A 24,171-nucleotide genomic window follows, 5' to 3' on the forward strand; every position below is an offset into this window, starting at 1 on the left:
ATCTTGGTGGGAAATGCAGTACTAGTGAAGAGTGTGAAAAGAACAACTGCACATACAAATAATTGTCTAAAAACAACACTGAACTTCAAGTATCAAATATAAGATTCTGCAACTTGTAATATTTACAAGATCTGTAACGCAAGTTTACTCCAATGCTGAAATCCTACTAATATATTCACTGAAGGCTGAAAATGCTTTTTCCCTGACCTAGGCAGCTTCTTACTGCTTTTTAGGTAGAAAATGATTCAGTGTCTTCTCAGTATATATTTAAAAAAAACCCTACAAAAAACCAACATGCTCCCCCCCCAAAAAAAATCCAAACAACTGTTCTCTGTGTATTTTAGGCCTGCTCATTCCTCCCTCTATTTTTTTAATTCATATTCAGTTAAGTTTCTCCCTGCTATTCATTTAGTTGATGTCTTATTTTCTCAGAAAACAGAAAATTTTATATTTTCGGGTACCAGAAGGGTGACCTCTACTCATGGTAGAGCTGAAAGAAATCATGAAAGAAAATAAAGGGAAAAAAGGCTGTTGTAGAGTAATTGCCATCTGCAGTAACCAATATGACAGGAATAGATAAAGAACTGGTTTTAAAGACATTTGCAGGGTGTTTTTCTCAGAATAGAAACAATAGAGACACACAGTTTAGTAGTTCAGTCCAATCCTTCACACAGGCACATCTTCCAACTTCAGAAAGACTCCCATAAATACCAACCACTAACACATGTATTTAGACAACTATGATGGCATGATTTTCTCTTCATTGTGAGGTGGGAAGTTCACACACTGGGAGGTTTTAAGAAAGCTGCTGTTTCAAAACATTCCTATAGCTGCTGCTGGGACTATAACCCAAAACATTTTTTTTTAAATTAAATTTAAAATTTTTTTTAATTATTAAAATTCAGAAACCTGTGCAGGACTGTGCCAGCATAACATAATAGTAAGCTTATTCACTGTTGCATACAGATGTGTTTCACTGTTGCTGAATGCTAGAAGTGTCAGCAGAAGAGATCACCTATTTTAGAAAAGTTATTTAAGTGAGTTCAGAAGCAAATGAGAGTAGCCCATCTCAGCTTTCACCAAAATCTGTAAGGTAACTTGTCACTACAGTTTAAAAGCACAGTGTTAAGTACTGTAGTTGCATAGCTTTTTTAACTATTCACTTTCAACTTAAAACACCCAACACATTTTTGTACTAATACTGAATTTCCCTAAATACTTTTTCCAATACAGTGGAAGACTGTGATCCTATCTTCCCATCTTTGATAGTCAAATAGAAGACCTGCACACATCCTGCTGACCTAAATCTAGGACAAGTAGGACAGGAGAATGTGTGTATATATTCAGTTTTGTTTATGCAGATATTAGAAATTAATAACTGACATTAATTAATACCCTTATATTCTCATTGTTTGCAGCTTTATTGTTACTCCCCTCACAATCAGAGGCAGCTACATCAGTTAAAGAGACAACGCCAGGCCACATGTACTGGGGGCAGGGTGCTTAAGATGCTTGACTGGCACAGGAAGTTTATCTCCATCACCTCCCACATGCTCCTGCACCAGCCTGAATAATGTATATCCATTTCAGCTGCTCAGCTGAGACACTGGCATCTGCAGCTGCAACTGCACCAGCTGACTCATGTGACCAGAAGGTACCACTGAATCCCTTGCAGCAGCTGCCCTCCATCTGTGATCACTGGTTTAGGGACAGAAGCTGCAGTGTGTGTCAGTTGCTGTTTCCACTTCTTGTAAAGCAAGGCCATCTGATCATACAGTCAGTGTGGTATTAGGGCAGGACACCCCCTTCAGAATAAGCAGATGGCTCGGTGGTTAAGGCACACAGCTTTTGAATTTGCAGCAAGTTTCCCATGCAATTTGGAGCCAGCTATGTTCCCTACTTGCTTTGGCCAGAAATCCATAAAATTACAATCTTATCTAACAGAAAGCTGCAAGAACAAATCAATTTAAATGTCTGAGACACCCATATACAATGATTACTGAGCTATATAAGTATGTAGATCAGAAGATGAGATATTTCCCGGCAAGTCTTCAAGGCTGTTTAAGATCAGTAAGAATGCAAATCAGCTTTACACTAAGACACAAACTTGTCTCCCTGCAAACGTAAAACCGCATATCCATACCAGACATACATACTTACACTGCTAAGCAGGGGGTTCTAGATGTCCTGATTAAATCAGACAGTCAACTCTAAGTGCTCTCTTCCATCACACTAATAAAATGGCTTAAGTCTCAACATTTTCTTCACACAACAGGCTACTCTGCCTCCTCTATGTTTTTGCCTACAAGGGTGCATAGGTGCCCAGAACCTTACCCTAGCAAATATACATACACACGTTCTCTTCGCCAATCTCTCCTGCCAATCCTGCACTGTTCTGGCTCCCCAGTTTAGAACCATTGCCATTTTTTCCCCATCCCATTCCCATGCATTCCTATCCAACTCCCTTTTCACCGTTCTTTCTCTGCTGTTTAGTTGACTTATGGGCATTAGTTCTGTGTTTCATCCTGCAAGCCCTCTGCCACTTCATGCCCTTACAGCAGATTTGATGCACAGGTAAACTTCTGTAACGAAAAAGAACGCCAAATTTGTACTGTGGTTTCTCGTAACAGGAAGGCTCATCCATAAAACATACTTCAGAAGTACAAAGAACTGTTCTTCGTAAATAAATTATATATACCTTTGATCACTCCAATTTGAAAATTATGACAAACCGCCTTCAACTCATGGTCTCCTGTTTACCAGGAGGCAAAGAAGAACGATCCACTCCCAACACCACCACAAACTAGCAGCCATTCCAAAACAGCAATTTTCAATTCTCTGAAGCCGCATTAGAAATTTGAGTCACAAAGAAACACTCCTGGGAATTAAACATGCAATATTATTTTGTTGTTGTTTTATGTAATGTATCCAGAGGACTTCTGAGAGTCAATTATCTGAACTGTTTAAAGTATCTACTTTCTTTTTCTTAGTTCATTCACTCAGGGGGAAAAAAAGGGGGGGGGGGGGGAAGTCAGTCATGTTTGAATAGGGGTTAATTAGTAGTACAGTTACTGTTTAACTTTAAAAACTAAATCCTAAACATATGAAGTAATAGATGCTGTGATTTTTAAGCTTTTTTTGTTGTTTCTTAATTAATCCAAATGTTAATAACAAACTAATTTTTAGTTCTAAGGCATACCAACCAGCATCTCCAAAGTGATACAGAAATTTAAAAATAAATATTTTCACTCCCAATACTCCTTCTCAGAATACTGCACTCTGTCAGCTTTGAGTTTAATGTGTTTTAACTTGATGCCTTCAGAATTCCACACTACATATGGCAAGGCTACAGCTGGAAGATTGCATCCCATTTTTGGCAAGACACTTCATGAAGTACCTAAAACAACTGGAGGGAGACCAGAGGAAAGCAGTTGAGATGATGCGAGCTGCAGGAAGACAGGTATCCTGCATTTTCCAGTCTACAGATTAGGAGAAAAGGACAAACTTGAGAATATAAAAATAAAACCAATAGGAAGGGAATAATCTGTTCTCTGTGTCAGTGGAGAATAGGACAGCTAATAGAACTGAACTGTATTCAGAACAGATTAAAACCTAGATTTAGTGCGGGGAGGGGGAACTTTTCAGTGGGAATGAAGCAGCACACCAATAGAGATTATGCAGTAAGATTGCACTGTCTCCACATGACATCTTACTATTTCCAAAGACCTTTAGAGGAGGCTAAACAAATATCTGCCAGGAGTGACAAAGATGCATCTCTAGCTGGATTAGGGGAATGAAACTAAATGATCTCTTGAGGTCTTTTTCTAAAGTTCTATGAAAGGAAAGGCAATTAATGGACAGCTACTAAATTATTTTCACACAAGCCATTTAATCTGCTCTCATAGATGATCACCTCCTTCAAAATAGCAGAATCCACTACACTGAGCACTAATTGGTACTCTTGGGGTTAAGCTTAACCCAGAAAAGACTGCAGGGGACAACAAAGACATATCTGTCTTTCAATTGCTGATAAACTATACAGCTTATTATATTATTTTTTTTATTTGAGGCGCCTTACATCTGTAAATGAGGATACTTTTAAAGCTAAATTAGTGGAGAGTTATGTTGCATTAGCAGCTTTGGAAAGGGAATATCTGATGTGATCATGCATTTTTTACAATAGGACATCAGTTCAATTTCTCTGGCAATTCAGTTCTAAACAGTCTCACTGAAAAAGATTTTAAATGAGGAAATTGAAGTCCCTGCATAGGAAAAGTATATGCCATGTTATTCACTGGAAAGCACACAAACATCCGAGAACAACAGAACTACACCACAATACAGCTCATTACCTGATTATTTAGGAGAAACAGTGGCATTATATCCTGACTATGTCTCTGATGGAGTTATAAAGAAACAATAAATTACATACTTTATGCATTTAAACAGAACATGCACACAGAGGTGCCATTAAGCAATAAGTTTATTTTTAAAACTCTAAGAGTCCACAAAAGCTCGAACCTATTAAAAAAAATCAAATTAAAGATGTCTTCATTTGAAAATTCAGTTTCAGCATATCTTGTGTTACAGTAGATTTTTTCATTAAAATGCAGAAATACTGAAAGATTAAATTCTCCATCTACTCTTAGGATTATCCAAAAAAGGAGTATAAACTAAACTATTCATATTTTTACTTTCTTTTGCACTGGCCAGCTTTTAGATAATCATACCAGCAACGCGTGAATGATTTTGAAGCACATCGCCTCAACCACATCATGCCAGTAACAAAACAAGAAAAAACCCACAAAACAAAACTGAGTTTAGAGAAGAGATAATTAAACTATCATTCCGGGTTTTGCAATTTTGTCTATTATAACATTATTTTTTAACATAGTATTCTGAACACCAAATACTTTTGTGGTCTGCATTACAAAAAAAACCCCACAATTTGCTTGCTATACTCAGCTGCATCTTATCTCAAGCTCAAACCATGCATGCACATGATGTGCAACATGTACATTTCTTACTTTCATTGTTTTTAAATAGCCTCTATGAAAGTAGTAAGCCTCCTCATCCCAAGCTTAGAAGTATTTAAAGAAAGAGAAAACAGTGCACTGCGAATTACTTTGAAGTGGTGAAAAGCTTTAGACTTTTTACATCTTTTACTATAGCCTTCAATTAATTGCCACAAAGCTAGCTACTACATAAAGCACCACCTTGTGGCAAAACCAGTACCGACCACATGTCCCTTTTCTGGACCGTTCAAACATTGCCACAATTTCAACAGCTTTGATGTGTATTTCATTAAAATCTGAACAAAACCAGAATTTAAAAAGGATCTTCCAAGAGAATATTTTCTACAGATTCTCCTCCATACACACTACATCTATGAAATTAATGTAATTTCATAAAATGCTCAGGCAGGTATTAACTGTTTTCCTGCATCTAGTGGTGTCTCCAGAGAACTGAGAGCAAAATACAACATTTAAGTAGTGCAGTAAAAGAATGACCTAAAAATCCCGTGTTAAGTTAAACTCTCATTCTATCTCTCAAAATACTTCAAGCTGCAAGACAGACTGCAAGAGCTGCATAAATTAATTACTCTGACAGCTCAAAACCATCCCACAGCAATATCTTTATTTACATTCTCTTTCTAAGAGACACTAAGATAGACAGTATATCTTCCAAGTTAGTAAAATGACCAGTTAGTCATTCCTAAATTTTAGGAAAATCTCAATTTTAGTGCTACATTGCATAACACAAACTAATACTCTAAAGATAGATTTTGACCAATTCTAAATTGTGTACTTCTGTGCAACAAAGACTCAGAAACCTTTCCAGCTACCTTAACTAAGAAATAGCAATCCCAGAAGATTTTGCATGCTCTGCAGCTTAAGATTGCATCTTATTGTAAGTATGCACCCCATCCTCTATCTGAATGAAATCAATACAGTGACAGAAATATGCAGCACTATGGAAAAATTAGTCTGCATATTCAAATCAAATACGTCAGTGGTTGCACACAGTCATGTCACTAGCGTATTAGAACCGCACTTTATGCATACCAGGAGTCAATGCAAAATACAGTTAACACCGTTTTTCACACCATTTTTGAATTTGTTGTAAAATAATAAAAGTGTCGAGAGAAGTGGTGAGGGAAAAGTCTCCTTCTTGATAATCATGCCTCACTGACTGCCCAAACTGCATTTATTGAAACATGAATCCCAGGGGAAAAAGAGGGCGCAACTATTTTGTGCTGTTTGTGAAGCCTTTGATATGAACACTCCCTTTACAGGAGTTCAGAATACTTTAACCTTCGAAGCCCAGGCATTCGGTTTAGTGCCATGGGCTACCTGCTCAGTCTGCACTTGAGGGTGATTTCAGTAACAGACAGCAAAAGCAAAAATGTATTTCCTTGCTTTAAACAAAGTATGTACAGTACATACTAAGTAAAGTAGTTACTATCAGAAAGAGTAAGAGTAACTCATCTTAGCTCACTACATAGAAGAGCCAGGCAAGTCTATGTCAATCCATCTACTCCCGCATAAATTTTCAGAGTCTAAGAAATGATTACGAAAGATCAATTTAATTCAATAGCCAGTACTATGAGAGCTCCTGAAAGTTCTCAAATTTGAGCCGGAATTACAGTTTGGAATATTCCAAAACATCTTTCCCTTGGTGGATCTTTTGCTATCTCTGCTGTACCACTTATAATAGGGTAGTGATAGATTAAGTAGATGACACAGGTACTTGAAAAACATCTCTTGAAGATAACAGAAGAAAAATTAATATTGAGATTAAGTCGCATAAGAGCAAGAGTACAGAAGAACAATAAATCTGACATTAGGAACTTCCATAACTTGATTTAAGCATATTAAGTTTCAATACTCTAGCAGCTCTTTTTAAACCTTTCATTTTTGGGTTCTCATAGGTCACATACACAAAATATTTTGGATTCTCCATTAACTTTCACATCCATCCTTCTCTTTCCCCTCCAGCTCTCCTCCTTCCCACTACCATCAAAGCGTTGTATCGCACAGCTCAGGCTATAAAATCAAGTTCCCCAGAGGAACATAAGCCTTGTTCTTATCTGCCAACCATAGCTATTATCAGAAGTTTTCTTCTATTTTATATCAAATAATCACTGTGTCACATAAGAATGAATCAACGCTAAATTCCAAGAGCTGCTTAACAATAAAGAATATTCTAACAGAGCCTATAAAGATACATTGCAAAGTTTTGCTTTAATATACTATATACACAAAATAATGTAAACAGAGGCAGAAGGCTTAACTACAATACTGTATTGATACATAAGCACAGTTTTAAATTATTGATCCAAAATGTTTACCACCCTGTATAAGTAACCTGCAGATTACTTATTTCATATCATCAATAACAGGATGCAAAATGAAATTATACAATATAATTAACACTTGCAATTTATAATTCTAAATTTAAGCAGATGTAAAGACTGCCTCCATCAAAGAAGGCAAGCACATTTCTGCTATAATTTAGATTATTAATTTTGGGAAATTTTATGCAGTATTGTCTGTTACCAAGTACTCCTGAGATTATTTGTGTTAACACTGATTTGCATTGGTGCTGCATCCAAAAGAATTAGGTGGGGGGTGGGAAGTCAGAGAACTAAAGGGAAAAATAGAAGGAGGAATCTATAATAGAAATTTTGTAGCTAACCATAAATCATTCTTTTTGTACATGTGAGTCAAGCCTTCATATATACCACAGAAGTGATAAAACAATTCTAGAGAAATCAAACTGCAATTTAAAGTAATTTCTACAGAGGGAGCCAACAACCCAAAGAACAGGATTAACAAAACGCATTCCAGATCAGCACAGAGTTCTTCCTAACCATCAATCTCTTCCATTACATCTACATGCCTTTCAAATATCCACAGCACATCGTCCAGATTCTTTCTCCACAGAATTCCCAAGCATTTAATGAAAGCTTAAAGAAGTGCTTGATTACATGTCACAGAACAATCAGTGTCAATATACAACAGAATTTATAGTTGCTTTGGGAGAAGGCGGCAACTTAAGAGACTGATCATTCTAAATTACTATTTATTAATTAAAAACAGTAGAAGTTCCAATTTGTAGCCATTCTAAAAATATTAGATTTCCTAAAAATGCGTATCAATTCTACAGTAGACATTTTAATTGACATTTTCATACAAACCTCTACACCAAGAAACAGGCCAGTATGATAGCTTGATCTAAAAAAAATGAGGAGGAAATCTAAAATAATGTTGTGTAAAGATGAGAGTTGGTAAGCTTTTTCATAAAGCTGGGCACCTTGTTATTGCCATAACAGTTTTCCACATTACCTCATTGCCAAATGACATTTCATATTATATACTAATCCACTCAAATGTAATTACAAGTGAGGTGTATTATAAAAAGTAACTGAACAGCTTTGACAGACGTCTGTAGCAGGTTCATGCATCACTCCAACCATACAAATCATTTATGTTGTCAGAATATGTTGAGTAGGCCAACAAAAGATTTAAAAGCTTAGTATTTCTGATATTATCGCATCTCTTCCCCCCAAAACAATTTTCTACCCTCTTTTTTAGGTTTGGGGGGGAACAGGGTAGATTAACAACAAAGGTATTTTAGAGAGACTACACACCAACAGGACACCAAATCCTAAAAGCAATATATACGGAAGGATTTTTGAAAGTGTTGTTAAATAAATGCTACACCATCTAGTGGCACAAAATACTGTAGTTTGGTTGTTCCAAACAGCATTAGACAGACAGTTGCACCCCTTTATTTCCCCAGCATTCACGCCTCTCTCACTGCACGTTGAACCATCAATAAGGCATGGTTGCATAGTAAATGGGTTTGGGATTGAGTCCCTTAGCTTTTGTACTTAAGTCTTACGATAGTGATTTACACATGGTAAACCCCCCAAATACAAGCAAACTCCAAATTCCAATGAACAGGTTCAAATCCCTTTTGGATCCTCTAGCTTTCTAACATACCCAGGCTACTTCTAAACCCCTACTGTAAATTTCTCTACTCGTTCCCAAGCATCATACAGGCCCTCTTTAATCCCCAAACAACCCTCCTCTGTTTCCAAGATTCACCCTTCCAATACTCACTTATATATAGACTCATTTATATACATCTTGGCTAAGCAAAACCAGAACACACAAAAACCCCAGACGATACAGATAATTCAAAACTTCAGTCACCCAAATAGCTGTTCTCAAGCTTAAGAGTCTCTCTCCCCACCTTGTCCAGTTTCACTTTAAGAAGTATTCATAAAGCAACTATGCAGCTAAGAATGAAATACCTAAATAAATTCGTCTCAGCAAATTTGCAGCAGAGCAACATATCTGCATTCCCTTCTGACTGCAACACAAACAGCTGACTGAAGAGAAGGAAGCTTATATTTATCTTCTTCCTCTTTCTTTATGGCCTTTATCTCTGTAAAAAGATAGATTATGAAAGCAGAGGTGGCTGTGGAGCACCAAGTAACTGCCACATCTCCTACTTTTTCCTTCAACTAACATCCAAAATAAGTGTTCCATCATAGCCAAAACTGCTTAAACAAAAGAGTTTATAAAATTGTACAACCAACAAAGCTGTATGAAAACAAGCGTCCTGAAGCATTGCTTCCAGACTCAGTGGTACCACTAAACTCCGAACAATGCTTTTTAGACTCACAATGAATATATTATAGTCACTTTTTCATACAAGATAGTCAATCTACCAGGATTTTGCTACAGCCCATATTTTACTAAAAGAGAATATTACTAAAAAAGCCCAACATCTCTGCCAACACTACTCTACACAGTGAAAATGGACTCTATTGGGCATTGGGTAAACAAATTAAGTGTTTCTACTTTAATATCAAGATAACTTAGATCACACGCCATCGCTTGCTGCAGCTAGCTTAAATTTATTCTCCTCACTTCTGATGTGGAAGCATAGTTTAAAAAAAAAAAAAATCAGCCTAGGCAACAACACATGCACCCAAGTCTATAGACACACAGGTCTATACTTGGTTAATATAACCTTTCATTGAAGTCATTCAGTCCAATTTGAGAATTAAAAATAGGAGCAACTCTTGTAAGAGGACTATACAAATGGTCAGGAGAAATATTTCTATCTTTCTCAGAGTTTATATTTATTTATTGTTCTCAGAAGGGGAAAAACATATGCAACATTAAGGCCTCACCAACCTTATTATGTCCAAGTTTCCCCAGCAGTCTTGCAGGATGAAAATCTTTTTTTTTTTTTTTCCCTCTCCTCAAAGTTACAGGGGATTAGTTGAGTTGGGGGAGGTGGGAAGCATCTCCAGGATATCTCATCAGCCACAAATGTATGCCTACCTTGTCAAACACCTGCACAAACTGAAGGTACCACTGTTCCCCTGTCTTTGTTATTCTCACTGCAGAACAACAAACTCGCCAGTGCAAAGAAATGACTGTTCATCTGATTCACTACAATGTTGGCATGCTTGGCCTGATCATCAATTAAGATGGTTTGCACTCATCTGCTAATTTTACATGGAAGCAGGCTAAGGACCCTCCACACATTCCACTCTCTGGCTGAGCTGAGCAGGACAGTGACCTCCACATGGTGTGCAGTCAGGAGTTGATTGGGGCGGGGGGGGGGGGGGGGGTGGGGGGTGTGGTAGATATTTCCAGCTGAATTCTGAAAAGAATGTATATATGGATCAACTTACAACTTCAGTGATGACAAATTCCTTTAAGATAAAAAAAAGTATACACTAATGAAAAGACAATTTTAAAAGGCTGCTACAGTCCAAGTGAATTGGAAGCAGAAAAAAGTGATCTTTCATACCTTAGCTCTTAAAATAGAAGTTAAGTACGATGCCATGCCTGTAAACCAACTCCAGTCTGTCTTAGTGGCTGTACTTATCTCTCCAGATAACTAAGATTCAAGGACAACAGGATCAAGCCAAGTCAGAGTGTAGCTGGCCCAATTACCTTTGGAGATAAGGCATTTATTACTGAATAAAATTTACATTTCTATGAAGAACAACTACTAGAAGTGATCTCTAAGAAACTGAAGGACATCTGACAATCAGAAAAATCATCATGGTACTATTAGATGAAAAATGCCAAAAGAAGTCTTCTTTACTAGGTAAGTCAATATAAAAGCTGCTGACATGTCAAAGACTGGAAGATAAAGTATTTTAAGCAGGGGCATTTTGGCACTGAACAGGAATATGTAGAGTCTAACTTCGTATTTGAGTTAAAAACATTAGGACCGGTTCAGGAGAATACCTTTAGTTATAAGGGCACTGAATCTAAGAATAAGTTTATAACCAAGTCAGTGACAATTACCCTAGTGGTACATTGTCTTGCACCATTCCCTAGATTTGGCATTGCTTTTAAATATGAAAGCCTATCTAAATATCAGAAAATGATAGTTAAGTATCTAAAACTTATCTGTAAGTTAAATTGGAGAATTTACCTTGAAGGACTGAAATCACGCTGAGGTTCAACACTGTTTAATTTGTTCTGTACTGTACAGTTAACATGGTCCAAGAAGAAGAGCACAGATCATATTAGAAAAGTTCCAAAGATCTGTCCTGAAACAACGTGACACTGACCTACGAGAGTTTTTCCCCGGTCAAGTATCCAGAGACATTCAAGATGTCAAGGTCAAGGCAAAAGCATGTTCAAACTCTCATTATAACCAACAGCATATAATTCATCTCAGGAGCTACTGTAGCTATAACAATGAAAAACCTAAGAAAGGTTTCTATTGCAGCTGATTCATGTAAAACTTTAGTTTTACTAAATTTACTTTATTTAATTAAAGGAGTTCAACGCTCCATTTAAGAAGTGACTGTGCTGTAAACATGTCAGTAACTAATATGCAATTAAGTAATATGCAACATACTTAAAAAGGTCAAACAGAATTTTAGTATGTTTAAACTACTTCAAATGAAATACCTCACATCAAAAGGTTCAGTTTAATCAATATCTATTGTGCAAATAAAGCTTGTTTACACAGTACAACTTGTACTGTCCAAAATACAGACCATATGTAATTTAACTTGTGTTTAACCCCTAGTTAAACTAGCTAGTACTTTTAATACTTATAGCTTATATCTTTTAAAATGGTCTAACACATTCAATGGGTTAATCATAATTATGCTGTCCACAAGTGCTCTGTCGTTAGAGAGAGTGCTCTGCATAAAACCAATCTTACCTACCGATCAAAGGCAACTGCTTTTGCCTGCCTTTTGCCTGGAGTTCAAGCAGTTTTAGTGTCACAGGTACATTACTATAATGTACAAGTGTAAGTTAAATGTCTTTTTCCATTCTCTTAAAGAACACGGATATTTCATTTGGCTAGTAATTCAATCACTAAGGCTTTCAGCAAATAATTCTTTTTTGAAAGGATTTAAATCTTCATTACCAGAAGACACTTTTACTGTTTGAAACCTATGACCTTACTGAGAAATATCCAGACTATTAACAAGGAAAAACCTGACAGCTATAGATATTATTCAGCAAGTCTTTCGGGGCACTATGAAATAATGCAAAACAATGCTAGTGTAATAATGGAAACACACAATTACGTGCAAGAGCTGAAAGTTTAAAATAGAAAAAAAGAAAAACACCTTTTTTTCATATCTAAACATGGAGATGCACACAAAAGGGACCAAATTCCCCACTATCTCTATCCTAAAAGGAAGAGGTGTGAAAGTAATCCTGAAAATCTGTATCTTATTTGGAAGTACAACTCTTACATAAATATTGAAGTAGTCATCATGGAGAAGGCACTGAATAAAATTATGTAAGTGCTGACAAGTGAAGCATTTTCTACAGTTTTTTATACTAACTATCTATCTTCAAAAAAAGCAGTTACATAATACAGATTTGAGGGATGGCAGAGAGAACATTTACATAGAACGTTTTTCAGGCAGCTCATGGAGAACAGTGAGTGAATGAGGCAAGAAGAAAACTGGAGTTCATGCACTGAGTATAGCTCTTCAGCCAGTAGTATTAATGTGCAGGAATTAAAACCAGCAGTAATAAAAGAGACAATTACTTCACATAATGAAGAGCTTTAAGAATAAGCGAACTTTTAAATGAAATTGTGAAATAAAGAGTATTACAGCATTGCTTTTATATAACCTGTATGCTTACACATACAAGTGAGCAGGAAAGTTCCAATTGTGCCATCTTTTATTTAGTGAGTACTTTTCTCCCATTTAATATGGTAACTCTTGACTGAACTAATCAGTCACCACAGAAAGCATACCAAAGCTCTGGTAAGTCCCCTCCACTTCCAAAACATGTATACAGTTCAAAAGTCAGTAACTTGGAGAACTTCAGTATCTGTTTTAAAACCTACCGTAACTGGGGGAAAAAAAAAAAATAATAAAAACCGAAGGTTTCAAAACCAGGCATACAAACTCAGAATCCCCCTCCCCCACACCTAGATAATATGCAGACAATACCTACCTTTTTACTTTGCATTTTCCAAATGGATATACACATGCTTATGCACAGTACCCAGTATTTGCTTTCAACTCAAATGTAGAGCTTTTGTATTTTAGTACATAGTGTGCCAAAATGAAAAATAAAGGCTATTTTGCCAGAACATGGAAGACTATCTAAAATCACCATAAATGTGAACCTCAAGCTTCTTTGGTTTGGGCACGTCTTTAATGAAGGAGCAAAATAATTGAAGATGCTGTTAATACAATGTTTCATTAAGCTTCCTATGGCTAGTTCTCCTGTAAGATGAAAGAATGATCCATTCAACAATGGATCATATTTTTCCCCCAGAACAAGAGTTTTTAGGCTACAAAATCAAATTAGCCAAAACAGGCAATATTTCAATATAACTGACAGGGCACTGGTGACTCTTAGCTACATTTCACACAACAGCCCAACTGTGTTGATGAGAATTTTTGAAGGTGGGAATGGCCATGAGATCACACAAGTAGGCAAATTAAAATAATGAATCAACACTGAACCTGAACAAGAAGTCTTCCTTTTCATTTCTGCCAGATATAAACAAACATTTCACTTACACACAGACATACTGCAGGCAGGCAGTAGCTGTTAGTGTAACCACTGTCATACATAAAACATCAACTAGGATGAACACTGAGACATTTAAATTGCATGTGTACCAACTACAGTTAAGAAACAAATTTTTTTAAATAAATTAATGAAAAAAATTTAAATCTTTTTTGCAACAATTAATTTTCACACAAGTTGTGTAATTTATAGTAGGCAATACTGAAGAGCAGAAGCTATTTATGCAAACACAAAATTTTTGCTTCAGGTCTTTAATAATAAGATACGTATATACATAGAAAAGTAAATACATATAACATGCATGTATATCACCGTAAAAGAACTTACAGTTCTTTGTGCCTCTCTTCTGCCAGAATTTGGTCATTTGGCTTCAGCCCATACCTTGGGGGGGGGGAAAACACAAAACACAAAGCAGTTACTCCTTTGAGAATATAGCCATAAATGTAGTTTTATAGCTTCAAAGTGGCAAATTATTAAACTATGTAATATTTGTTGATTCAGGTACCTCAGGTATTGCAAAGACAGCAAAGTTTTCAAAAAAATTTATTACATTAATTATTTTTTAAAGTAAACTTAACATCACAGAAAAATTTTGTTTTATACCACAGCTTCAAATGACATCAGATACTTTAGCTTGCTATATATCCAAAATCATTGCACTTCATACCATAAACTGTACATTTATCTTGTAATTTGGATCAGACAAAACATGACAGTGAGGGATACAAACAATGTGAACACTAAAACTGGCTGTAGTGTTTCCCCATGTACCAAATAAAACTGTTATAATAAATACCAAAAACATTCTATAGAACAAAATATACATTAACAACAGGCCATTTAGGAAAATTTCTGCAATCCATACAGGCAAGTTCTGATGAAAGCGACAGCTTGAAAGGAAGAAACTTTCTTTGCCAGCTTAACCTAACAGGCAATTTAACAGAACAGGTTGCCTACACTGTCTGAATCAGAGGGAAAAAAGGAACCGAGTCTCCCCCAGCACAGGCTTCTACTAGTCGTGCTGCAGGCTGTACTGTCACTCACTTTGGAAAACATCTAGGAAGTGACCTCGCTTTTGTTGTGCCTCAGAGCAACATCTTTTGCCATCTCAAAATACTCCACAAATCTAAGTGCTATGGTTTTCTGTGGGGTTTGGGTTTTTTCTTTTGGTTGACTGGTTTGTAAAACAGTCATACATAATATAAGCAGCTAAAAGTCAAACATCCATCTGATAATTCTGCAGGAAGTTCCCACTGTCCCTTTGCCCTCTGTTTTTGCTCCTTGCTCCAATCAACTGCAGAACTATAAATTACTCCTCCTGAGGAAAGATTCTGGTCACCAACCAACTACACACAAGCTATCTTGCAAATTGATTTTTTTATCAAATAAACAGATACAATGTATGTTCTCTATTCCTTATAGCACTTTCTGGTGATACTCCCTGAAACTTGTTTTTTCAGCATCCATTTAAAATGCAAGCATCAACCCCAGACACATTCTCAAGCTCACTAGTGCTGCATTCAAACATACAAGACACAAACTGACTGACCCATTTTTCTTGTTTACATATACAGAGACTGCCTTAGGTTATTTGCCATAGTACCATGCTGACTTGCATCCATTTACCCACTTCGCTGCTCAGTGCTTCATGGAGTCACTTCTAATCAGGATACAGTAGAGTCCACCCACATTCTCCTAAATGCAGGGTTTGCATTCGACTCTTACAGCAAGCAGACTATACTGTAACACACTGTTCAATAACAAATTCAGGTCACCTGGTTTAATTGCCAAGTCTTCTTTAAAGACTGGTAGGATGGTAAACTATAAGCCACAAATTTTAACTGTGGTGATCTTAATTTACTTTCAAATCAATGTTTTCTGTAGTGAACAGTATCAGGCTCTTTTTCCTTAATGAAAAAGTGTCTAGCCCAATATCAGTCTCTTCATGATGCTGCTACACCTTCCTGATATCTCCGTTTGTCATGTCTTAATAAGCATTTTATTCACAGAATCACTAAAGTTGGAAAAGACCTGTAAGATCATCAAGTCCAACCATCAACCCAACACCACCACGCCCACTAAACCATGTCCCGCAAATTGATAGCAAGTACTAATATATCAGAGAAAAAGCTAAGGGCTACCGGGAAATTCTAAAAAGGAACATGTTTCAGAAGTTCAAGAACACTAACTCTTCTTACGCAACTTGCAATCTTACTTAAAATGAAATTTAAGGTTGTTTGTTAAAAGGATCTGCCTGTTGTAGACAGATACACTCTTGGCTAATATGCAATCCTTTTTGTAAATGGAGACCATTTTGCCCGTTAAAAAAGTATACCCGCATAAAGTCACAACCATTCTTCACTAAAAATAACACTGCATTCTTTTCCTCTGACCAGAAATCAGACTACTTCAGTTAGAACTGAATACAATTTTATCTGCTGAGGATATAGAAATAGTACCTGTAGTTGAACTTTCTAAAGCCTCCAGATTCCTTGTTCCTTCACTTTTTTTTTAAACCACAATTTGACACCCACAGTTATTTACAGGAAAAAAAAAATAAAACCCTTCACTACTTACTCAGACTAGTAAGTCAGCTACAACATTAACTGTGTAACATAATGGGAATGCTGTTTTAACAGATGTGTGATTTTCGCCTCGCTTACGTTGCTGACATACCACGAGGGGTGCAGGAGGGTCACAGTTGCTATCCCCGAGGTCTGCAGAATCATTCCTTTGGTGAACCTTAGCTTGCCTAATCTTTTTCACCACCACCACCCCTTCTTTCACCATGAAAATAGCATTTTTCAAATTTTCTTCCATGACCCCTAAAGATATTGCTTTGATAGCAACTTGCCAAAGAAAATTTCCCACAAAGGGTCATGCTTGTAGAGTTCAAACTTTTATTAGTACTTTATGCATTAAGACAGGATGCATATTATATTTCATACACAGCTGCTGAAGTATTTAATAAATTTGAATGTGCGACTAGCACAGTTAACAGCTTACATAATATTTCGCAACATGTGTTTCGTAGGCAAGATTGATAAGCACCAGTTGGCTCTTCCTAACTGATGAAGGTTAGATTTGGGAGAATTTCTCTAAAAAGCATCTTAGGAGCCAAGGATACTAAACGCAAAATTGAAGCTAAAGATGTGCAGTCAAAAAATTTAAAATAAGCACATTTAAAACCATCTAAGCAACCAAAACAACATACTGTACATGTATTATACATTGACATGCCTGGTATTAAATTAATAAGCAGAAGAGAAGCAAATATCCTATGGAAGTGGGCAAAGGAACTGAAGGGACCACAACTCCACTTTTTTCTATTTTCTGCTGTGTGAAATTCAAAAGTTCAACACATCCTAGCACATTAAATAATGATTAATCTTTTTAACCATCCAGTACCAAACTGTGATACAGTTTCAAAGTGTTAGTAGTGTCTTCATCACTGCTCAAGATCTTATTTCAAAAAAGGGACCTAAAAATAAAAATATGCAAGGCTCTATGGCAAGATCGTAGGTAAATGTCAAAACAAACTGTAGTACATTTCAAAAATTATACATTTAAATACTTTGATATGGCCTTCACGGACATTTAATCTACTGGAAGAATAGCCAATGTTCCAGCCACCCCCTTCAAAATGGCAGCTGCACACAATCATGAAGACGGACAGATAAAGCACCCCAACTGCAGCAATTATCACACTGCACAGCTGCATATTTCCACCAAACTGGTGCAGCTGCCTGCCCAGATACACACCCCCCAGCCTCTGAGCATCACAGATGACGGCTTCTGACAGTCTGATAGGCTGACTGTACCTTGGGTAAAACTTCCACTTATGGAAGACAGCAGCTTTCTCCCCAAACTCAGTTGATTATGGATTTTCTTAAGCCACAACATTTTTAGTATAACCTCTAGATGTCATCCTATGATAGTCACTCCAACATACCCTATTCTGATCAAAGCTCAAGTGACCTAGCTGCAGATAGGAGCTAAGAGATCATTATTCTAGCATCCATCTTCTAATTGCAATTTAAATGAGAAGTTTCACACTGCTTTAGATTAAAAAAAAAAATCTCAACACTGAAAAGAGTAAACAGTATTCTTTCCAACCTGGTTACAAAAAAGCATGTTTAGTTATTTAACCTACCAGGACAAATGAGCAAGATAATCCCACTACAATTCATGAAGAAACAAAGACCAAACTCCAGTTGACACTCTGCAAAAGCATCTCTCTGTCCTTTAGTGATACAGGAAGTCTAAATTAGCCTACTGAGCAAGATGATTTGGATGCCTCCCATTAGTCCCTATCTCCGTAACTTCTGAACATTAACAAACTGGGGATATATTTCAATTAGAAAAATCTTGAAAAAATTGAATTGTAATTATCAAGGACATTTTCAACTTCCCAAGACAAAGCTTTCCTGAAGCTCTCAATCTTTTTTCCTCATTTGTTTACTGCAAACAATAACTCTACCAGAATTCAGATCTGAACTTCATGTTATTTTCTTCCTTCCTAATTGTTATGTTTCCAGAACCAAATTTTACGTACATGCAGATACATACATAATTTCAAACTTAGCCCCCTGAAACTTTAATTATAAATTCACAACTACATTCATCTTAAATATATTCCCTTTCCACAAACCTGAAAATGAAGTAGCACAGAGCCAGATTATTGCACACATTCTGAGGACAGATATTACACAGAGACAAAATGGTGAGAAGGAAATTTGACTGTATGTACAGCTAAATATACTCTATTAAAAAAATGCCCAGGTCACTTGGAAGAGTTTTACTGTGTGTAACAGCTACAAGTACAACTCTGACCAACACGTTCTATTTGGTGATTGCGCTACAAAAAAACAAAACAAAAAACAGTGAAGGCGGCATACTCTTCTCCTCTTGCATGTGGACGACTTCTCAAGCATTCACCTACAAGTTCATCATCTCGACTTCAGTTTTTGCAGAAATGTAACATTTTTATTAAGTGTCTGCTTTTCATTTCTTAAGCATACTAGAACCTGTAAGTTCAACTCTGACTTGTGCAATGCATTTTAAAGATCTTTCTGAAATGGTAATCCTACAACTCAACGCTTTATTTCCCAGCAACTAATATGAGAGAGTACGAAAATTAATGTGCTTGGACTGTAGTCAGCATTTTTACAATGACGTTCTTAATGTAACAAACAGCCATAAGGCATGGTTCCTTTCAGGCAGCATCCAATTTTACAAAGCCTTAACCAAATTAAGAAGAAAACACAGCCTACGCTAAATATGTACTGGTGAAAAAATCCAAATTAATATCAAGTTCAGACTTGCTCTACGAACAAGAGTTTCCTGAAAAGCTGGTTAAACTCACCTGCCCTAAGGCCCAAAATAAAAACTGGTGATGAGCAAACAGATTTAAAAAATGGCAATAGATCTTTATAGCTTCAAACTTAATTCATCTTTCAAAATTTCTGACTTGAATCCACCAACCTAAGCAAAAACTTAAATAGAAACAACAGCTAAAAATTGCACAGATATCAAACGAAAAAGTCAGCACAGGTGTATACACTGCTGCTTGGGCCCAAAAAGCCAAGACAAAATCTCCATCATGCATACTACCCAGAAACAAAGAGGTACAAAAAACTGTATAAATATCAGAGTAATATTTTCATCAATATTTTCAAGAGTACTTGTGAAGGAACAAGACACTGGAGAGAAAATAATTCTTTTGCATTGACCATCAATGTGAGTAGTCAGCACAAAAAAAAAGATTAAAACTATTTCAGTAACACAAACTTGTGACAGTAAAGCACCCTAGGAAGCTCCAAACATACGTTTGTACAGACATTCCTCTGCCTTGTTTGATGTACAAATAAATACAAACTTTTTGCCACAGTACATGGCTCTGACTAACCTTGCTCCCCTTTAAAAGCACTTGGGCTTTCCTATTCCATAAGCTTGACGCGCTTTGCTGCAGTTGCCTTTTTAAGTATTTCCCAGACTGACAAAAAATGGAATGTATGAAAGGGTATATTTCCAACATGTTCTTTGAACTTTGCAGAAAAGTAATCCAAAAAAAGGAATAGAGTGCGATTTCTGTCAGAGACCTAAAGCATGTTGGTTGTATTAACTGGACAAGACAAGTAGAATTTATGCTATACTAGGCTATGCTTCATGAATTTATGCTATACTAGGCTATGCTTCATGAATAAAAGAAAATAGCTTTTAAGAGAGAACTCTGCAGAAGCATTTCTTCATAAACTTTCAACAAAACCACTGAGAAACCTTAAGGACTTTCAGTATAGTCATCTTGTATTTCAGATTAATCTAAAGAAGTTTCCATAAAAATGATTCAGCAATTCTGTTGCTTCAACTTTCAAGTGATGTTAAGGCTACTTTCACTGTTCTAAAAAAAGAAATGCAGTCCTTTTTCTGTTCATATTTCTTAATTATTTATCTCAAAACTAGGACAACCAGCCTGCGGAACATTGGTGCTCACATGTCCTTTTTCAGACTGTATTGACTGCTCTCTACCAAATGCAGTCAACACATCCCACAAGATCTTTCGGATCAGACAGCCAGCCATGTGTGAACCTGCTACAACAGTCCATCTTCATGAGTGTTTACAGACCGATGCACACAGCAAGCCCAACAGAAGCTCCCAAAATATTTCTAACACATCGGATTTATGGGGAATGGGTATAGAAGGTCAGCCTGTTTCTCAACTTTCATCTGCGATTTATCAGACAGAATGAGTAACACTACCATAATGGCTAACTATTTCTTCTGACTTGATCTATACAGAGATCAAATGCAATAAGTGAACTGCTTTTCCTACAGTAGTGAAATACTACTCAAAGCAAATCAGTATTTCTGCACTTTTGACAAGCCTACAGAGGCTTGGAAATTTTAGTGAAGTCTAATATAGCCTTACTCTTCTGATTAGCTTAGTAATATTTTCTTGTACACAAATATGGAGTGTAAGTATGATGACTTGTATTTGTTTGGATCATTACTTTAAGCTTGCTAAGCCAGATCCAAGGGGCTGAGCATTTTCTAAATCAAGATGAAAACAAAAAACCACAATCCAGACCACACCTTATACATAAATTCAGCAGCCAAATTCATCACAGACAAGATGCCAAAATTAAAGTTTTGTGTAACTGGCACATACATACATCCTAGTCCAAATATTTGTTTTAAAACATCTTTTTTCCCCCCCATTAAAAAAAACATCAACAGTAAAGGGCTTTGATTCATATCCTGAAACGTCTCAGTCTCTTGCCTGACTTGCACTGTTTTTATTCTGCAAGTTTAATATGTTTGCTTTTTCATTTTTCCCATAAATTCCTCTGTTGCTTTGCTATAGCCTCTCAGCTTCACCATCTGAAAGGCACCACGCTCCCCATTCCATCAAAATTTCTCTCCTCTTTAGCCTCTCTCCTATTCCATAACAGGGTAGCTTGTCCCACCTACTTTTTCACATTCTTTCTTGGCCTCAAATTGACAGCAAAACAGGGACTGCTTCTATGTTTATTTCTGGTTTTAATGACAGCTGATCATCTTTCACTATTACTCTAGAATGACCTTGTACAGGTTAGACAATTTTAGAAAAAATCCTTACTGAGTAGATACTGCTTTGTTGCCAAATACAAAATGCATGTCCAGAATCTCCTCCTTGAAAAACTGAAAGATTAAAGAGGGACTGCATGATAGCAATACAATCCCAAAGAAAACCTTCTTCCAGAAAATTATAAAAGTTTTGCAATAGTCCACTTATACCAAAAGATGAAATTGCCTAGAAGACTTTTCAGACATTCCTTTAGGAAAGTATTAGGGCTGTGAGAGAATGCACATCCCAGATTGACTTCAACATGGATCAGCGCTAAACCCAATACTACACCACACATTTATGAGTGATCTAGAGTTAAGTACAGTAGCTACTGATGAAATCCACAGATGATAGCAGACTGGTAAGCATATGTAGTAACAACAGAACATTCTAGCAGACAGTAAGATGAACCCGTTCAAACACCGTAACTTCAAAATACAGACAGATGCAGAGCCAAGTAGGTAAATAAAAAGAATAAACATATGGGCAGGGGTAAGGCATCCCACAGAGTAGTAACTTGGAGAGAGAGGAAACCAGGTGTCAATCTGCAACTAACTCAACCTGAGCTTCCAACTTACGTCAAGCATTGAAGACATCAGTGAACTACTTTAATATAGAAATAGGAAAGAGCAGACAAACAAAACAAAAAATGAGCAAAAAACCCAGCAGAGTGAGCAGTGTTCCTCACTAATTATTTCATCCCCTTCCATTTTCAAACAGAAAAACACGCAGTTAAAACATTTAGCTTGGGAACAAGAAACAGAAATAGGAGTAAAGCACACACTAGTGGTAATGGGAAAGAGACATGAGAAAACAGCAATAGAAGGCTAAGATACTTCTATCTAAAGATTGTTGAAGATAAATTACTTCATAGTTATCAATGGCAAAGAATCAAGTCCAGCTAGGGAAAGAACATGTAGCATTGTCCTGGCAGAGAACTACACTGCTTAACAAAACAAAAGCATCTGCTTAAGGAAAAGTTTAAGTGCAACTCAAACCACAGATCTTGGCCACTTCATTTATAAAACAATTCCAGACTTTAAACACTGCTACTTGAATAGAAATGTCAGGGCTGAGAGAATGAAGGACCATCTTGGAGAACCCATGGAGGAATTTCTGATGTTTTCATTTTTACCCAGTTATTAGTACCCAGTCCCTGTGTACTACTTGACTGGAGCTTTATTTGGCTGCATCACATTCTGTATAAACCTCGGGTTTTTTCAGAAGAAAAACCCTGCAATTTCTGGGTGAAAGGGATCCCAAAAATATTAGCAGAAATATTTTTTTTTACCACAATGCTTATTATGCAAATGAAAGATGGATTTAAATTTCAACACAGAATTAACCTAAAATTACACTCCTGAAACCTAAAAGAAAAAAGAAATACAGTTATTGATGTCATAAATTAGAAGCATTTTGTTTTCCCAATTTCTTGCATGGATATGATCACTAATTTAAATATAAACATTACTAGGTATAGTTTTTCTGGTGTTTTTTCTTTGTTGTTCCCCCCCCCACCCCCGCCTTGACCAACATTTTCCTAAATAGTTGTTTCTAAATATTTCAGTGTAATAAAATAGACTCCCCACTGATAATATGGTTGGAAATCAGGACTTTAATCAGCTATTAATATTGTAAGACAGATTTAATGGGCTTTTGAAATTGAAGTCAAAACAATAATAGGTTTAAATGATTAAAAGGGATTAAGAAAGCCAGGAAAGTTCAAAGCCTGTTAATCACCAGACTGCGGAAAACTATGATCATTTAATAGGGTCAGCCCTATCACTCTGGACTTAAGCATGTAGTAGTAGCCTTGTCAAAACAGTTTTCTTAACTATAAACTAGTGAGCTAAAAATTTAAGACATCTAAACACGTCCAGTATACAGCTAAAGAAAAATGTTTTCTCAGTAATAATTTTTGAAATATCTGACTGCAAGCACCTTTTAAAAAGCTGTACACACTCTGTACTTTTTTTTGAAATTAGTACTCTGAATTCTCTATTCATTACACGGGTAGAAATATACTGGGTTGATATGTAACTTCATCAAGGAATGAAATATTAATTCCATTTGTGCAGAACTATAAGCAGTTCTGCTTATAGACTGAACTCCTTAACATATCCTTTTAATGTTATTCCTCTGAGCCTTCAATATTTAAACCATTTCTTTAGTCATACCACTTATTTTGCATTGCTTCTGTTCTGAAATCTTAACCTAACCTTTACATACTGATTTTCTTCAACCAGAAATAAACATTGGCTTGTAGTTGAATTCATTTTGGTTATAAACACAAACGAGCTTTCACATTCTTGCATTGAAGTTTCATTTGCATAAAAACTTACCAAAAAACCCAACAGAAGCAACATGTACATAATCCAAACAGTAATGAACTGAAGGCTTCCTGTTCTCTTCCTACCCACAATTACTTGCTATTATCACTTTATTGTTTGGACCAACTAGTACCAGTTCTACAACAGATCCTGTTAGCACTAGTACTGA

General features: G+C 36.3%; 1 protein-coding gene across 5 annotated transcripts in view; it reads right to left on the reverse strand.

The window, feature by feature from the left end:
• ADK (adenosine kinase) overlaps window positions 1-24,171 on the reverse strand; it is a 301,310-nt gene that overhangs the window by 250,119 nt on the left and 27,020 nt on the right. For 4 of the 5 annotated variants that reach the window (XM_059821173.1, XM_059821177.1, XM_059821175.1 and 1 more), the window contains exon 3: window positions 14,394-14,447. The exons of the other annotated variant lie outside the window; for it this stretch is intronic. In XM_059821173.1, coding sequence (XP_059677156.1) covers window positions 14,394-14,447 — 54 coding nt within the window. The remainder of the gene's footprint in view (window positions 1-14,393; window positions 14,448-24,171) is intronic. 5 annotated transcript variants of the gene reach the window in all.

Source organism: Gavia stellata, chromosome 9 (genome assembly GCF_030936135.1).
Source record: "Gavia stellata isolate bGavSte3 chromosome 9, bGavSte3.hap2, whole genome shotgun sequence".
NCBI classification, from domain to species: domain Eukaryota; kingdom Metazoa; phylum Chordata; class Aves; order Gaviiformes; family Gaviidae; genus Gavia; species Gavia stellata.